Source organism: Orcinus orca, chromosome X, assembly GCF_937001465.1.
Source record: "Orcinus orca chromosome X, mOrcOrc1.1, whole genome shotgun sequence".
Taxonomy (NCBI): domain Eukaryota; kingdom Metazoa; phylum Chordata; class Mammalia; order Artiodactyla; family Delphinidae; genus Orcinus; species Orcinus orca.
The window spans coordinates 130,406,659-130,424,750 of record NC_064580.1 but is presented as its reverse complement, the minus strand read 5'-3'; the positions used below and the strand labels follow the sequence as shown (position 1 = coordinate 130,424,750).

The window sequence follows — 18,092 nt, the reverse complement described above, 5'->3', positions numbered from 1 at the left end:
GTCATGCACCTTTCCAAGATGTGGCTTCCTCTTGTTGGAGCACATCGTGGCCCAGAAGGGCCCAACCCAAGCACTTCCTGGAGCCCACTTTACACTTGGCCTTCCAGGATGGGGCAGCTGACTCCATGGCCGATCTCTGTTTGTTTGCATTTGGGAGGGTCAGGAAGCCAGCAGCCTGTCCTTGTCACCTGCCTTTTCTGAGGCTATGGACACTACAGAGAAGGCCAGCCACTGGCCACCAAGAAGACTGACCTCCCCACTCCCACGCAGCCCAGAGAGGCTGGCCAATTCTCAAGTCCCAGAAGCCACTTCTGTCACCCCATTCCTGATTCCTAGGGGAGAAGCTCAGGGTCAAGCCGGTTTTCTGCTTCCACTTGGAATTCAGACCCAGGGGAGAGCTCCAGCTGGAGTGGAGGGAGGCAACTGGCTGAATGACAGGCCCCTTCTGCCAAGGGAGAGCTTAAACTTCCAGGAAAACCAGCCTTCTCTCTCAGGGCACCTGCTTTCCCCGCTAGGCATCCAGCAGGCAGTTGCAGGGGCTGGCGGGGGGCAAGGCAGGGGCGGAACTCCAGAGCGTGGAGAAAAGAGGAAGGGGAGAACTGATAAAGCAAGCTTTGACGAAATAAGTCAAGGAAGACCAATGCCATTGAACACACATTTATTGAAGGCTACTCGATGCAAGGCACTGTGCTGGATCTGGAAGGGGAATCAGACAGGAAGGGTCACCCTGTCTTCTAAGAGCTCACAATCTAATGGGCCGGGGAGGGTGGGAGGGAGAAGCTCTAGTGCAAAGCTGGTTATAGTAAGTGCCATAACACAGACAAGTTAAGGGGACTGGGGAGGAATGAGAAATAGTGCCAACAACCGAAATACAAGCTGGGGCAGGACACAGCTGTCCTCACATCTGCAAGTAGTGCTGAAGGCCATTTTTGTTTAAAGAGACCATTTCTACTCTTGAAAATAAACACCCAACTGATGCAATGAGAACTACACAACGTAAGGATACTAGTCATACAGAAGTTATCAATTCCCCAATCTGACGGGTGTGCTACGAGTAGCGAGACACTTCCAAAATAAAGAACAGGGTGGGCGGTGACTTAAACTCATTTCCTGGGGCAAACATGGGGTCAGTACAGGAACAGTGCCCAGACAGAAAAGCATTGGTCAAACTCAGAGACTAGGAGGCATAGATTTGCACCCACCCTAGCAAACAGAATACAGTACCACATTTAAAACAGGTGTTTACGACAGTCAGGTGGGCCTTGGGCCAGGAACGAGGGCCAGGTAGGACATGAGGAAAGCGAGCCGTGTTATTCTTCTCAGGAAGCAGCCACATGGGACAATGCAATTGCTCTTGACAGACTGCAAAAAGCAGAGACCCACTCAAGCTGGCCTAGGTCAAGGGAGTCTATGGCAGGGACACAAGTGGACCGGTGAGGGCAGTTGCCAGAGATCCCAGAAGGTAACCCAGTCAGGCCTCCCTTGCGGTGCTGGGGTTGAGGCTGCTCTGGGGGTGCCCAGCCGGAGCCCACACATCTTCAAGCTGGTGCTGCCCATGGGGGCAACTCCTCTAAATCCCAGGTGGCTCCCTCTTTCTTCCAGCACCAACTAGAAACTTCTCTCTGTTTCCTTGTTTGTACTTCACAGTTGGAGAACCTGAAAGGTCTGGTCCATGTCTCCAGCGCTGTGGACCGGTTGCTGCCTTTGAGTCAGGTGCTCAGTTCTGGTTGAATTAATGTGGCCTAGACGGGGTGGGGGCCACATGGCGCACAATGGGGCTGGAGCCCCAGGCACGTGGAATGCAGCCCCACGCGAGAGAGACTGACGCCCACCGTAACCGGTGGGGCTCAGTCTGGAATGACACAACTAATGGGTATGACACAACTAATCCACACGGTTAATCTTATTAAGCAGCACAAGTGGTAAACAGTTACTTTCTTTTGAAAATTTCAGCAAGTATTCAAAACTTTAATAAAAGCAATGGAGGGTTTCTTTCAGAATATAAGAAAAGGGCCTATTTCGAAGGAGAGCCAGCATTCTGTATAACCCACCTGCTCTCCATTTGCCTTGCAAAAGGAATACGTGTGATTAGAAAGAAAAATGAAATGAGGTAGATACACAAATGCATAGACAAGCACACACGACAGCAAGTCTGATCACGTTTTGCATCTGACGTAGCAGTAGACCTAGAGAGTCCAAGGAAATCCACCCCCCAGGGACCAGAGGCAAACACTTGAACTCGGTGCAACTACAGGACACACATTAAAGCCACAGAGAGAGCACGGACTTCACCTGCAAACAGAGTGACGGAAAAGACGTGTTCACTCTGGCAGACGGCCTGTTCAAGAGAAAATCATAGAACCAAGAGTGGAACAAAGGAAAGGAGGGCATGACGGGATGCCAAGATGCCATGCCCTAGCTGGGGACAAGTACAGCGGTGACGGCGACACTAAGTTCTGAGTTAATACTGCATCTGGATCCTTCATAAAACCCGGGCAAGACATGGCAAGGTACTTCCAGGTTAAGGTGCCAGACTTGCCCCACCGTGGACGCCAACATTCCTTACCAAATAACAGTTGTAGCAAATACGTCATAACAGCTTGAAAAGAGAAAACTCATGAGAGAAGGAAGTAGTGATTTCACACACAGATTCACAACTACTGCAAGAACTGAGGCCCCCAGAGCAGAAAGAATCACTACGCAACAAGTGCTGTCAGCTTCTCTCCAGCCCGGGGGTCAGGATGGAGACGTCACAGAGAGCCACTGGCGTGGCCTGGGGGCCATTCCAGAGTACCTTCTGGCTAAGGTCACAAGGGTCACTGTGGGACCCTGCTTCCCAGCCTCTACCCCAGGCACAGCTGCTGGGAAGTCACACTACAGCCCCGGTGAGGCCAGCTTCTATCTGTGGGCTCTGCGGGCCACTGGAGGAGCCAGGTTCCTGGCCAGCCCTTGCTGCTGAAAGTGACAGGCCAGCCCCAGGATGACCAACTTCTACTTTTATGCCACGTGGGCCGTCGTCAGAAGGGCATCGTTGCCCTCCAAACCCTTGTTGTACTGCCCCTCCTGGGCAAGGCTGTTACAAGTCACAGCCCAGGCCTGGTGTGGCCATCAGTGGGGCACGGTTCGTCTCCGAGCCTTTGCTCTGTCGCCCCTCTTAGGTGTGGCTGCAGGAGGTGACGTCAGAACACATGGGTGAATTTCCCCCTAGTTGCGAAAAGCAGAAGCCACTAAACCGACCTCTTTCTAGTTCCAGAATCACTCGCTAGGAGGATGCCATCCACGCGACGGTGTCAGTCGGGTAAGTCTTCTTGTGTTTTAGATGTCTCTCGGGTGGATCTGCTGCTCAGGCACTGAGTCCACGCTCAGCATGGCCAAGGCTCCCGGGAGCTGGCAAGGCCAAGTTCGGACCGCCCCGTTGATCTAGGTGAGGCCCAGCCCTGCTGCTGAAGGTTAGGGCTATACCGAGGAACAGTCAGAGTGTTCTGGCCAATCCGAGATGGAAATTCCTCTCGAGTGCCTGAGTGGCCAGGTTGGATAGTCAAGTACCGCCCACAGACATGCAGAGTCTGCATCTTGGATGAGGAGTGAGCCTGTGTCTCCGGCCCATTTCCATCCAGCCTGCCCACCTGGAGCATCCACCTTTTGGTGGGGCAGGGTTTTCAACTTTTCGTTTGTAATTCAAATTCTAGAAGAAAATGTCATCATCTCTAACTACTGAAGCAATGGAAGTTAAGACTTAACTGACAACAGTGAATGTTTGGATACGTAAAAATCAAAAGCTTGCACAACAAAAATGTAATAAAACTGCTACAAAGAGCAAAGCAATAAAACTGGAAAAGAGATCATCACAATCGATACAGAAAGAACTGCTGTATAAAGTCAATATATCCAAAGGTAACTTGGTAACTGGTCAAAGGAGATGAACGTACTCTGCATGCACGAAAACGGAAACAGTATTTTAAGTCATCACGTGAGAGAAAGAAGATGAGACTAGGAGTCAGGAGGCCTGGGTCCATCCTCAGTTTGGGTACTAACGAGTCACAGAACAGCAATAACCATGGTGATGACGGCAGATGACTTCACTGAGTGTGAACCTCCACGCCAGGCACGGCGTCGCAGTCGTTGCGATAACCTTAGGAGGTAGTCCTGTGATCATCCCCATTTTACAGAGGTGGAAACGGAGGATTGGAGAAGTACCATCTAGGCCCCATATGCGAGGCTATCGTTCCCGAAGGGAAGGCGTCACCTTACACTTGAGTCCTTGCGACGTCCCTGTTATTACGGGGATGCTCTCTCAACTACCTGATTTTGAACAAAACAGTGCTGCTTGAGGACAAGACCCATTAGCCTGAAACAAACCCCATTCGACGCTAGTATTGGATATGCCTGGGAGTCACCAGATTGAATTGGTTTAAGAAAAAAGGACACAAAAGAAATTTAACTCAGATTCAGTACTTCTTCTTAAGAGTATGACCTCACAATGACAAGTCTTCGATGCTTTAAAAAAGCCTTTTAAAGGTCATTAAAAAAAAGGAAAACCTTAAGTGGTTGCATTGTACAGCTACAGAATAAATTAGAAAACGACAACCATCATTCTAATGTTACATGAACCTGTACTTATGGCTTGGGAGGCGCTTTCTAGTGAGACCCTTGTGCAGGGATTGTCACAGTGCTACGTGGCACATAGTTCGGATGGATGGAAGTCATTGGATGTGTGCTTTGAAAATGATGACTCCAAAGGGCCTCTGAGGTTGGTGAAGACGGTGAGGTTAGAAATGCATACGAGGAATTAGGATAAAAAGATCTCATGGAGTGGAGCTAGGGAGAAAAGGAATCTTTTCTAAATTAATATATTATTCTATATAATATGTGATTTACAATATGTATGTAGAACTAAATTAATAAATTAAATATTATAAGACATTTGATTATTCTATTTACAACCCTAAAAATTTATAAATTCAAGTAGGCCAAAAAAGTTTGGGGCGATTGATCTTCTGTTGGGGAAAGTCGGGATCACATTCTGTGGACACCATCATTGAATAGCTCTGGGTCTCAGTTTCCTTGAAGGGGGAGCTTGCAGGAGAGGACCAAGCATCCTGAGCTCCACCCCCACGTCCGGGTTTCTCTTCTCTCGTTCTCCAATTCAAGGCCTGTGCATTTAAATACCTTGAAGGTACTCGATTCCAGCTGAACCAGCCAAAACTCACTCAAAATGGTAGAAGCTACTCTCGATAGGCAAGATGGGAAACACAAACACTTATAAATTGCTGGTGGCAGTATAAATTGGTTTCAACCTTTCTGAAGAGAAAATATATAAGCGCTACAAAACTGTTCATCTCCTTTGACCCTGCCCTCCCCCTCTAGGGCCCCGGGCCCCGAGGGGATCCGCTGCCGGCCACGGGGCCGCGGGCCTTCCCTACTCGCGGTGGGTCGGTTGATGCTTCTGCAGCGCGGACCGCCTCTTGAACACGCGGCCACACTCGCTGCACTCGCAGCGTCTTGCCCCGCTGTGGGTCCTCCGATGGCGACTCAGGCCGGAGCTCCGGCGGAAGGCCTTCCCGCACTTGTCGCACTCGTAGGGTTTCAGTCCGCTGTGGATGCGCCGGTGTTTGATGAGGTCGGAGGGCCCCCGGAAGGCCTTGCCGCAGTCGCCACACGCGTAGGGCCGCTCCCCGGTGTGGATGCGCTGGTGCTCCAGGAGGCTGGAGCTCTGCCGGAAGGCCTTCCCGCACTGGCTGCACTCGTACGGCTTCTCGCCCGTGTGGATCCGCCGATGCTTGGTGAGCTCTGAGCTCCTCCGGAAGAGCTTGCCGCAGTGGGGGCAGCCGTAGGGCTTGGCCCCGCTGTGGATGCGCTGGTGCTCGGCCAGGCCGTTGACCCCTCGGAAGGACTTGCCGCAGTCGTCGCAGTCGAAGGGCAGGTGGCCGGTGTGCATCCGCTGGTGCTTGAGAAACTCCTGGCGATCCAGGAAATCCCTGCCACACGTCTTGCAGGCAAAGGGTTTCTCCGAAGTGTGCAGCTTCTGATGGCGAAAGAGGTGGGTGTTGACTTTGAAGGAGCGGCCGCATTCCTCGCAGTCAAAGGGCTTCTCGCGGCTGTGGACGCGCAGATGCTGACTGAGGCCCGCGTTCTTCTTGAACCTTTTCCCACATTCTTCACACTCGAAGGGCTTCGCCTCCCTCTCCATTTGCTCCCTCTTCTCCACGGCCTCGTCAAGGTCCCGGCTGGGGCCCGGCCGGGGCTCTGCCGCCACGTGGCTCTTCCGGTGCTCGTTGAACTCAGACACCCCGCGAAAAGCCTGCCCGCAATCGCCGCACTCCCAGCCCTTTTCCTCACTGTGAATTCGCTGGTGCTGCACGAGGAGGACCTTAAGCCGAAAGGCATCCCCACACTCTTTACATGCAAAATGATGTTCTACAGGCAGATTCTGGGGGCTCCCTCCCCTCCCCTCAGAGTCCCCGTTCTGTTTGACCTCAGGGCTGTGCTCGCTGGCCGTCGGGGAGCTCGTGGACGCCATCTCCTGTGACTGGGCGACTTCACCCATCCTCGGCGGCTGGGTCACCCAGATGCTTTCTGAAATGAAAACCACAAGACACTGCACTCTGCCGAGGCGGAAGGAAGGTTACTCTCCTCTGTCAACAATCACTTTCCTCCTGAGACAGCTGCCGAGCACCGGGCCTGGGGCCACTGGGGCGGGATGGCGGCTCCCCACCCAGCTGGAAACCAGCGCGGGAGATGGAAGGGGCATAGGGCCCGATTGCTGGATGCTCCCTGTCAAGGTGATTGAGGGGCAGGCACGCCACTCCCACCCCAAGGGCTCACCTGGGCCTCCCCAATGATGCCCTGACATTTCTTCAGGTTTCTTTTTTACTCACCTGAATGCTCAGCTCGGTCCACGCGAGGGGATGGGTCTGACTTGCACCAGGTGAGAGACCAAGTCAGGATTCAAAACAGGAACTCCTGCTTGCGGAAAAGGAAACAAGCTATGGCAGCAGCCAGAGATGACATCAGGATCGAGGAGGAATGGCTCAGGGCCTTTGAAGGGGAGAGCCTTTCAATCCCCAAAGGCTGGGTTGGCTGTTCCCTTAGGCAAGTCATTCCTCCATTTAAAATGCCTTTCCCAACAGTCGGCTCCTTCCAGGGGCTGTGGATGAAGCAAGCTCTGGGCCCATCTGGGTACCAGTTTGTCTTCCTGAGGAGCTGATCCTCCCTCTCCCCCATCTGCCCTCCTCAAGGTCTACACATTGAACTTGGGGTTCTTCCATAACTGTCAAAGCTGACCCCTGGCAGTCTCTCCTCCGAAGAAGCCTCCCCACCTCCCCACGTGCAGCCCCTGATGGTGCAAAGGAGCTTGCTACGTCAACCTCTCTCAACGGTAAACTACGGTAAAGTTGCCATGAAATTTATATAACTTGTGGGTTAAAAAAGTATTTAATTAGGTGGCATAGGAAGGGTGGGAGGGAGGGAGATGCAAGAGGGAAGAGATATGGGAACATATGTATATGTATAGCTGATTCACTTTGTTATAAAGCAGAAACTAACACACCATTGTAAAGCAATTATACTCCAATAAAGATGTAAAATAAGTATATAATGATAGTGGCTAGTTTGTTCTAATTTCTTTCCCAATGAAAGACTGAGGGGGCTTCTTTCCATGCCATTAGGAGTTGGGAGGGACACCTGCTACTTTGAGATGTCGGGTGTAGCAGACCCTCTGTATCTCCTCACAGCCCATTCCCAAGGAGCATAAGCCCCTGGAAGGTGAGCTTGTGCAACGCTATGCCAGGTGCCCCTTATCCTACTCCCAGCTTCGTAGGACCGTGAAGCTGGTGGCAAAGCTTGTGGAAGGGCTGGGGGCATCCTTACCCACAGAGGTCACATTCCTTCAATATGCCGGTGTCCTCTGCTCAGGATCTAGCCTCAGCCACTCCCTTTGAGGAGGTACTGTGCCACGTCACCAAATGTCACCGGATCCTGAAAGAATTCCCAGGGATAATCTGTCCTTCCATCCACTCTAGAATGAGGCAAGGGCAGCGCCACTAACCCCAGGGATGAGAGGTGAGAGTCTGAAGTGAGCGTGCACTGCTAACATGGAAATACAACTACAAGCCTCAAGAAGTGCTAGAAAGAGAACCTGACCACGTACCAAGAGACCTGGGCCGTGGCCCTGGCTCCCACTGTCCTCCCAAGGGACTTCAGTTCAATCACTTTCCTGGATTGAAACGCAGCTCCGCCATCAGTACGATGGGAATTACAAGCCCAGCAGGCAACCATTCCTTGGCAGACTCCCGGGAGAGAAGCAGAGAGAGGGAGGGAAGGCAGCAGGGGGGTTCAGGCCCTGCTGTGTGTCATGCTGGGGCAAGAGGCAGAGTTCAAGGCCAGAATCAGGGAGCAGTGACAGATTCCCAAGCCAGACTGAAGGAAGCACAGCTCACCTGGGCCTCCAGCACCCCAAGGGGGCCTGCCAGGACTTGCTTTCCCAGGAATCCATCTTGTGGAAGGGCAAGACCCTGTGGGGCAGGCAGAGCTAAGGAAAGTGAAAAGAGCCGTGAGTGACAGCAGCCCTGCCTCTGGGTCCCGTGGGATGAGACTGGTGATTTCCTTTTCCCCTGTTTTAAATTTTCTTGAGTCTCCTCTTGCACAGAGGCTGAATGACAAGCCAGAGCACGGATATACCTAACAAAATGCATCCCAAACAGTGGGGAAAGTGGGCTGGCAGAGAACTGATACAGGCAGGCCAGAGGGAACCCACACAAGACAAATGAATGTTAGCCCAAGCACAGGCAGGAGAAGACAAACTCAGACCAAAGGCCAGTGGCAGGGAGACTGGCTCTGAGAGACAGGTCGGCCACAGGCCTCCCAGCAGTAGACCTTGTAGAGTTCAATGCTCACACTGCACAGGAAGGAAGCATCCCCAAAAGAACATCAGAAGAAATAACTAGGAAGTGAGAGATCCTTCTCAACTTGGTAGGGGCAACAAAAAACCAGACTGGGCTACTGGAGGGAAGAGACATAACAGAGCAGGAGTCAGGGCTTCCTGACTAGCAGTAAGGCCGTCTAAAGGCCACACTCCACCCCACCGAAACAGTTCACCAGGTGACAGCTTGCAGACAAGAATGTTTCTGTGATATATTTGACAAAATGAAAAGTTGAACAAAATACCTGGAAAAAGACACCTCCAAAAAAAACAAAAGATCTTCAAAGACTAAGTTGCTAAAAAAAGGATCTGAACCACATGTGTAAGTTGCCGTTGTCTTTTGGATCCCACCACAGGTGTGCATGCACCGCAGGCCTCCCACTTCAGTGAGTTCACAGAAACAGGAACACAGTTTCTATTCTGATGTCAGGTCAATTCGGCTCACAGTTATATGAAAAGGAAGCATTTTTACACTAGCTCAAGGAGTACAGAACCCAGATACTCCAGAAATACTTTTACATAAAATTAGATGTTATATTAAAAGGGTTGGACAGAGACTTCCATTTCTGGCCATGATGGAGTAACAAGGAACAGATTTAATGTCGTGCCATAAATAAGTAGAAAACTGGACAAAATAGATGTGAAACAACAGTGTTTAGATATTGGACAGCAGGCAGCACAGGATCATGATCCTGGAGAGAAGAGAAACAAATGAGGGGAGCTTTTATCAGTGGCCCAGATCTCTTCCTGGAGGCAATTTCCAGATTGAGAGTATAGGGAAGGGGAACCCAAGCAGAGCTTGGTGGCTTTATCATCAACACAGACCAGCGTTCAGGGAAGCTGAGGCAGAAGAGAGTTCCAGAAAGGAGGGAGCCATACAGAAAAAAAGAGCTCCAAAAAATCTGTACAAGGCTCCCCTTTAGTCTTTCTTAACTACTAAGCCATGCATGCATAGAGTGAAACTCCCAAAGACTAGGAAAAGAATGACCAGGAAGCTGTAAGTTCAACAATTCCTAGGACACACAAAGGTAGGGAGATGTTCAGGGTCTAACCAACCAGAGCAGGGAGTCCTCAGTGATCACGTGGGGTAGTCAGTAGAGAATCAGAGGGGCCATACCTTAGTAGTAGGACTGATCTATTCCCTGGAGCCACAGCCACCCTGGATCTGCTCTAGAAAAACTTGAAAGTAGGCCTTGAAGGGATGAAACTATTCCACAAATAACTACCTCCCAAAACAAAGTCCAACAATTTTCACAGTGAAACAACAAAATCCAGACACTCAACAACATAATCTCTACAATGTTCAACATCCAGTAAAAAATTAAGTAAATGTCAAGAAGCAGGAAAATGTGACTCATGGAAAGGAAAATAATGTCAATAGAAACACTCAGAAATGATCACGGACGGAACTCACAGGCAAGGATAACAGCTAGTTTAACAATGTATAAGTATTTAAAGAAAAACAGGAACATAATAAAAGAAATGGATGATATAAACAAGAACCAAATGGGACTTACTGAGGTAAAAACTGTAATATTTAAAATGAAAATTTCATTGGATGTGATTAACAGCAGATTAGACACAGCCCTCTCCTCCCTAAAAAATTAGAAAATTTGAAGACACAGCAATAGAAATTATCCCAAATTTAGATCAGAAAGAAAAACATATTTAAAAAACAGAGTCTCAGTGACTTGAGGATAACAGAAAGTGGTCTAACGCATATGTAACTGGAATCTGAGAAGATGAGGGAAAAGAGGAGGGAGATAAAAGTATTATTGAAGAAATAATGGTTAAAATGTATTGTTTTCTAAATTTGATGAAACCTAGATCCAAGAAGCCCAATTACCCCCTAGCAAGTCTAAACAAACAAACAAAACGAAAAAAAAAACCCAACAACCCCACACATGTACACTAAGACACATCATAATCATATTGCTGAAAACTAGTGATAAAGAGAAAATCTTAAAGCAGCCAGAGGGAAAAAAAGATGTTGTATACAGAGAAGCAAAGATAAGAATAGCTGCTAACTTCTTATGAGAAAATGTGCAAGCCAGAAAACAACTGAATGACATTTTTAAAGTGCTAAAGGAAAAAAAAAAAAACATGTCAACCGAGACTTCTATATTCAGGGAAAGTATCCTTCAAAAATAAAGGCAAAATAAAAACTTTTTTAGACAGAGAAAAGCTGAAAGAATCTGTTACCAGCAGACCTGTACTACAAGATATATTAAAGAAAGTTCTTCAGGTGAAGGGAAATGATACCAGATGGAAACTTGGATCACAAAGGAATGAAGAACATCAAGAATGTAAATATGTGCAGAAATATAAACACTTTTACCTCCTCTCATTTTTAAATCTTTAAGAGATAACTGAACATTTAAAGCAAAAATAATAAGGTAGTGCAGGGTTTATAACATACGTAGAAATAAAATGTACAACTGTGTGCTTTACAAAGCCCTCCAAGACTCTGATGCATGCCAGTAGTGGAGATAAAGTACAGTTCTAAAAACTAATCCAAAAGAAGAAAGGTAAAAAACACAAAGGAAAAAGAACATATGGGGCAAATGGAAATAAATACCAAGAGGCAAATTTAAACACAACCATATGGATAGTTAAATTAAATATAAATGGACTAAACACACCAGTTAATAGGCAGAGATCATCAGATTGTATTTTTTTTAAAAAAAATGAGACTCAACTATATGCTGTCAACAAGAAACTTTAAATATAAAGAGTTTAAATGTAAAGACAGAGATAGGTTAAAAGTAAAAGGATGGAAAACAATATACTATAACCAACAGGAAGAGTCTCAATAACCCCAACGTCATAAAAACATGAGGGAGACCTTTCTGAAGAATCCTACAACTCAGAGCAGGAAGAAGACTGGAGAGCTTAAGTATAAAATCAATTGGTGGTAAGAGACAAGAAAAAAAACAGAAAACATTTAAAAAGTAAATGAAAATGAAAAAAAAAATCAACAGGTGGCCAATGCAGAATGACACACAGCAGATTACAAAAATTTGAATCCTCCTTCAAAGAAGATTATACACAGACAGTAACTGTTTATTAAAAAAATCCAAAGAGGGTAGGAGAAGGGAAGAGAACGGTATATATTTATGTTTTAGGAGAAAAAAGGAATAAACTGAGAGTGACTCACAGTGAATGAGCACATCGAGACTGCAGTGTGCACCACCCTGGGGTAGAGTCCAGGTCTAGAAAGGTCTTCTGCTTTCTGTTTCTGTAATGAATTTTTAGTAACCAAACTGCATTTCTTTGGCAATCAGAAAGGAACAACAATTTTAAAAGATTTCAGTTGACTCTGGATAAGAAAGACGCTCAGCATGTGAGAGGACAGGGCTAATGCCAAGGAGACAACAGGGAACTGCCCCTGAAGCTGGGCAACATCCCGAGGTGCCCACACAGGCAAGGCAGGCACAGAGGACCAGGGCTGGCAGGAATATGTGGGCAGTCCTAGAAAGCTTAGAGGCAGGTCCATGAGGTTGTCACTTCCTGGGATCATCCCCCCAAGCTATCAGAACCATGACAGGTGTGAGCAGAAGGCCTTCTTTGGCCCCAGTGTCCACGGAAACTCTACTTCCATCTTTAAGTAGCTGGCAGCACAGGTGCTCCCCAGTGTGTGAGGGCAGCCCCAGGTGCCCAGCAGCCAAGCCCTCTGTACCCCACTGTCACCCAGGCAGGGCACCCTCGGAGCAGTTGGATTCTTCCTGTTATACATTTGATGTCTGGTTTGACTTTGGCTTCCAATACAAAATGAAATGGTCATAGAGTACTTATACAATTCATTCTAAAAACTTCGCTTCCAATTGACATAGAGGTTTTGTTGCCGAGTAGAATGGAGAGGAGAACATTTCACCTTCACCTCCTGAGGAAGATGGTCTGTTACAAGCCTCATCTCACCACCCTCAGGCCAGAGACCCAAGGCCTTAACGCCCTCCAAGTCCCTGGCTGAGCCCACCAGACCCATGTCTGCACCCCACGTCTCAGTCATTCCTTCCAGACCCTCGGCCTTCGTCCAGTCAGAAACATGCCAAGGCAATACCCCTGAGGGCCTCTGAACCTGCCTCAGGTGGCTCCTGCGAAGAACTCGGGCCTCATTCAAGTGTCACCTCCTCCAAATGACTTCACTCTCCAGCCCCATCACGGTTTACTTATAACACTTTTCACTACGTAAAACGTATCCTCCGAAATTGCTTGTTTTTACCTGATTCTCCCTGGGGGAAATGTCACCTGTGACAGGACAGGGCCCTTCTCTTTCTTGGTCACCCCCGAATCCCCAGCATCTGCAGCAGCTCCTAACACTCAGTGGGCATGTGAGAAACTGTGGGGGGAGGGGTGTGTTAAATGCATCAAACTTCCATTAACGGAGCACCTACTGTGCGTTTGGCACTGCGCTTCTCCCTTCACGTAATGTAACTATCGCCACCTACAGTCATTCCCGCCTCCATTTGACAGAGAAGGAAGACACGGATCTGAGAGGTGAACCAACTTGCCTAAGGTCTAGCTCCCAAGATTTGAGACATTTCAAACCACACCAGAAAAGAGAGAAGTAATATGCCACCAGGTAATATCTAACACCAGGCCTTATCCAAAGGCCAGGCAGCCACTGAGTGTCCTTGAAGCCTAATGGCGTGTATGGGTTTAGGGGACTGGCTTTAAATCCTCCCATGAACATGCCATCACAGACCCTCCCTGCGCAATAGATACACATGTCATTCTCTCTCTCTCTCACAGTTTTTCCAAGCCACCCATGTTTAATTGAGCAGGTCCTCCCAAAGTGTTCCCATTTAATTGAGCGGATCCCACCAAAGTGTTTTCACTTGATTGGCATGATTAACTGTCGAAGTCCTGGAGCCGCAACCCCCAAGTGAACTGTTAATTATCCTTTAATTCCTGTGTAGCAACAGGACTGGCCCTTCCTGTACCAGGCTTGCCCAGGGGACTTAACCCAAGTGCACTTCAGATCACTACCCACAGTGACAGAACCCATGGACACACAGAGAACATTTCGAAGGTGCTCATAAAAACGGGAGGGCAAAAGTGAGCCCTGCTTTCACAAAAGGAAGCTAAACTCTGCACAATGAACAAGGCATATCGGGTAAAAGCTTTATGAGACGCAAAGGAAGATCATTAAAAAAGATAATACACATTAATCCCACTGCAGTTAAAAGCAAAATCATCATCAATCCTGAAAACAATCTGATAATTCAGAAGCCGGATTGCCCAACTGCTCCACTTTAAAATGGTGGAACTAATCTGGAAAAGAAACTGCACTCTGTGACAAAAGCGACACATACAGGTGTCTACTGCCTTCCAAAAGTGGACCTTGGGAGATCAAGGTCAAAGCAATTCCAGGCACAATATGAAAACACTGTAGTGCACCCGATGGATACAGAGGGTGATCCTGACCTTGAATGTGAGGCACTTGCACTCACCATGGAAAAGCATGCCCCAAACCTTGTAAGCGCACTTCTTCACCCAACCGGTAGAAAGACTACGGGAAAACAAATCTCTGCCTCTTAATATAAATATCATCTTCCTTCTTTAAGTGGGATCTGAAGTATAGAGTCTAACGACTATATGCTCCCAGAGAGTAAAGGCCCTATCAAAGCTGACTGCGGATTCCACTCTGGACCTAGCCAAGTGCCACAGACACCGCAGCTGCTTCACAGACACATTTCTGAAAAATCAGGCTTCCTAAAACATGAGAGTTCACGTGAGTGAACAAATGTTCCTGAAATGTGCTTTAGATGGCAATGTAAATTTTAACCAACTTATTTAAATCCAATTTTCCATATTGAATCAGAAACATTGAGAACCAAACCAATCATTTCACTTTGACTTGAAAGAACAGAAGTTAACAGCTGAACCCAGTGGAGACAAAAGCCAACAGTTGTCACAAAAAAATAGTGAATAATTAGGTGTATTCTGGTCACCTTTGAGCTCGGGACCCCTCCTTAGGATGTCTCGCTACTAGGAAAGCTCACTTCTGAGCCTGAAAGATCAGTGTTAGACTAATTCCATGGCACAAGTGGCCAAGCAACCTTCTCAGCAGGTGCCATCCTTCCCTGGGCAGTGGGGGCGGGGAGAGGGAGCAAGGCCACCCAAACTAGACCAATCCGGCAGCTTCCAGAAACTTCAAAGGGGTGCCAGAAACACCTGGACTCCCTGGAGCATCTAGATAAGGACCTGAAACGGAATGTCCTCAGGCCCCAGAAGACAACAGGTGTCTCATGGTGTGCATTTCAGTTCTGGGCCAGAGCAAAAATGCCCTGGAGGGAATCTTTATGGGTCACACGAGAGACTGCACTCTCGATCACCCAATTCAGATGGGTGCCTTCAGCTCCCTCTCCCACCCCAGCCCTAACCCTAAATCATCCTGTTAATTACCTAGATTCAAAATTCTCCTTACTGGATATCTGTTCTCCCTTGAGTTGTGTTGTTTAGATCGAGAGAACTATCTCTGGGCAGAGATGGTTCAACGACACTGGCATATATAAAAATATAAGTGCTTCCAGAATCGAAAACAATACTTCTCACCATCTTGCGTCCCCATGGGGTCTTCTAACAGCATGGCCAGCTTTAAGGCCAGCAGACATGGTCTATAAACATCCAGACTTGCCCCAAAGAGAGATGCAGGGATGGCATCATGTCTCAGAACAATTCTGAGCGATTAGTCAGGCAGGTAAGATCCCACCTGTTGGACTGAAATAATTTGGGGGGACAGAAGCAGACTTGGGTACTCCTTCCGGGAACATGTCTTTTTGGGTCATGAGTGCTCAACCAAAGGACAGGCTGTGAGACTGAACACACTGCTGAGACCCCAATCCACCTGAGTCAGGCAAGCCTGGGATCCTAAGCCGAGCCCCTGGGCTGGAGCTGGGCTTAGCCTTCGGCAGCTCTCCACCCGTCCCGCCAGGATGTGGCTGCAAAGGCCCCATTTGGGCCCACCCTGTACTGTGCAAATGCACTGCTACTAGAAGTGAATCCTAAAGGGCCAAAAGAGAGGGTGTTTCACCAGGAAAGTCTGTTTCTCTCGGGATGTTTGCGTCTGTGTGTGCCTTTTTCTGTGTGCGTGGGTGGGAGGCATCTGTCTCCGTCTTCCCCGTTTTCCTGTCTCTCTGCCTGGGCACCTGTCTCTCTCTGTTTAGGTTTCCATTTTCTTTGCCTTCTATAAAAAGCCAGAAGGTAGACCAGAAGGGGATTTTGTAGTGTTTGTTGTACTTAATTGAGGGAAGGTTTATGTTCCCATTTCCCCAAGAAGACGCATGCTCTCTTACTGAAAATCAAAATAAATTTTAAGTATAGCTTCGTTTAAGTCACACTGCCCAGGATATGAACGATTCTAAATGGGGGTGGGGGAATGCTGTGCAAATCCCAAGGGGCCCTGGGCAGTTGGGGAGCCCAGGCAGGTCAGGGCCAGGGTTGGATGGGTGGTCTGGGGTTTCCTAAGAACTCAAGGGACAGAGCAGCTGGTGTAGGTGGGGATGAGAAATCTGCATTTTCAACCAGCACTCAGGAAACTGGGATGCTGCTCTGTGCCTGGTTAGCACTGGGCCCGTCTAGAATCTGGAGGTTTCCTCACCCCCAGGGCTCATCAGACAGGACTCTGGCCCATGAGCCTCCTGAATGGGATCCCACTCTCTGTGCTGACTGTCAGATTTCTGGGAAGAGAATTCACAGTTTCTAGTGATTTTCTAAGGGGTCTCCTCACCCAAAGAAGGCTGAAAATCACTGTGCGATAGGATTCTAAATGTAGATCCTAAGGCATTTGGGGGGAATGGATTGGACTGTGTCAGGCACTGTGCAAGCTGCTTCTACTTAAAGGCCCAGGGCAGGAGGGAGGATGGGGGATGGGGCGAGGCAGCATTAGTACCCAGAGGGGGTGCTGTTCTAGCAATCCCATCTGAAATCCTTTGGTAAAAGAAAAATGTCGGGTCTGAGGTTGAAGAGGAAATATTTCACTGACCAAGGAGACTGAAGGGGGCTGGTGGCCCCCAGCTGGGCCAACGTTGGCTGGAGGGTGTCAGTTGGAACAGGGTGGGACCTCCGGGAAGAGGGCCAGGATTCTGGCGGGGTTGGTGTTTGAAAGGGACCATGGGCTTCGGGCAGCAGGCGACTGTGTGGGGGGGAGGATGGAAAAAGACATGTAATTAATCACCCAAATATAGACTAGAGGAGGCAGCAAAGGAGTTTAAGGGGGGGCACTGGAGAGGATGATGGTGGCCCCAGAAGGGCGACAGATCGAGGGCCTTGAGCTCGTTTCCACCCAGCAAGGGCTGCCCCTCCCCCTCCTTCACAGCATTTGGGCTCTAGGCTGCCCCCCATCCTCCCCGACAAGCTGACGCTCGACCCCCACCCAAAAGGAAAGGAGAGACTCCGCCAGCAGGAAGTCCCCAGTACACCTACCCCGCGTCTCCGACTGCTGTTCAGCCCCTCCCCCAGACTGAGGAAAAGCCCTTTAACACCTCCCAACGCCCCCTCCCACTTGGCCTCCTCTGCACTTGGGGTGGGGGCCCCCTCTTCCCATAGCGACCGGTTCCCATCCCTTAGCGTCACCCCAAAAGCAGCGTAGGCCTCAGCACGTCCAGCGATTCCCGCCCCTAACCATCGCCCCCTGTCCGCCGCGGGAAGGCCTTCGGCCTCTTCGTACCCGCCATCCCGGACCCATCTCCCGCTCCACCTGGCCCCAGGGCCGAGCAGCTTCCCGCGGGAACAGAGACGCCCCCCAACAAAGCTTGGCCGCCCCCTGCCCCCCCACCGCACACTTTCTGGAACACTCACCCCAGTCCTGCACACTCTCCTGGGCCGTCCCCTGCACATCCTCCCGAGGCCCAAACGATCACCCGGGACCCGCACATTCATCCGCGACTCCCAGCACATCCTCTGCGGGCCCGCGCGCTCATCCCGGCCCGCACACCCTCCCGGGCTCCGCGCACATCCTCTTGTGGCCCGCACGCTCACCTCGGCCCAGCGGCTGCCAACGCGCGGTCCTCGGCGGAGCGGCGCTGGCGCGGCCCAGGCCCGGCGTGGCAGGAAGCGCCACGGAGCCGCCAGCACCCGGCTGAGCCCAGCAGCCCCACGGCGCGTTTCCGGAGCCGCGGGCGCCGCCGTGGGTAGTGGGAGAGCGAGGCCCCACCCTGGCTCCGGCCCC

At 49.6% G+C, this 18,092-nt stretch overlaps 1 protein-coding gene across 5 annotated transcripts; it reads right to left on the bottom strand.

Annotated features, from left to right (window-relative positions):
• Positions 1 to 647: 647 nt before the first annotated feature.
• ZNF275 (zinc finger protein 275) lies at positions 648 to 18,042 on the bottom strand. Of its 5 annotated transcripts, XM_033417637.2 has the most exons (6): positions 17,903 to 18,042; positions 12,078 to 12,158; positions 8,439 to 8,530; positions 7,870 to 7,977; positions 6,879 to 6,963; positions 648 to 6,576 (listed from the first exon to the last, which is right to left on the bottom strand). In XM_033417637.2, exon 6 carries the CDS (start codon positions 6,545 to 6,547, stop codon positions 5,420 to 5,422), a length of 1,128 nt encoding a protein of 375 aa, XP_033273528.1. In that variant the 5' UTR covers positions 6,548 to 6,576; positions 6,879 to 6,963; positions 7,870 to 7,977; positions 8,439 to 8,530; positions 12,078 to 12,158; positions 17,903 to 18,042; the 3' UTR covers positions 648 to 5,419. The 5 variants fall into 5 exon arrangements, with proteins under 5 accessions (XP_033273528.1, XP_033273527.1, XP_033273530.1 ...); XM_033417636.2 differs by lacking the exon at positions 12,078 to 12,158; XM_033417639.2 differs by lacking the exons at positions 8,439 to 8,530; positions 12,078 to 12,158.
• Positions 18,043 to 18,092: the final 50 nt, after the last annotated feature.

Bases quoted from the DNA above. Each gene is read 5' to 3' on its own strand.
- ZNF275 (XM_033417637.2), bottom strand. From the start codon at position 6,547: ATGGGTGAAGTCGCCCAGTCACAGGAGATGGCGTCCACGAGCTCCCCG.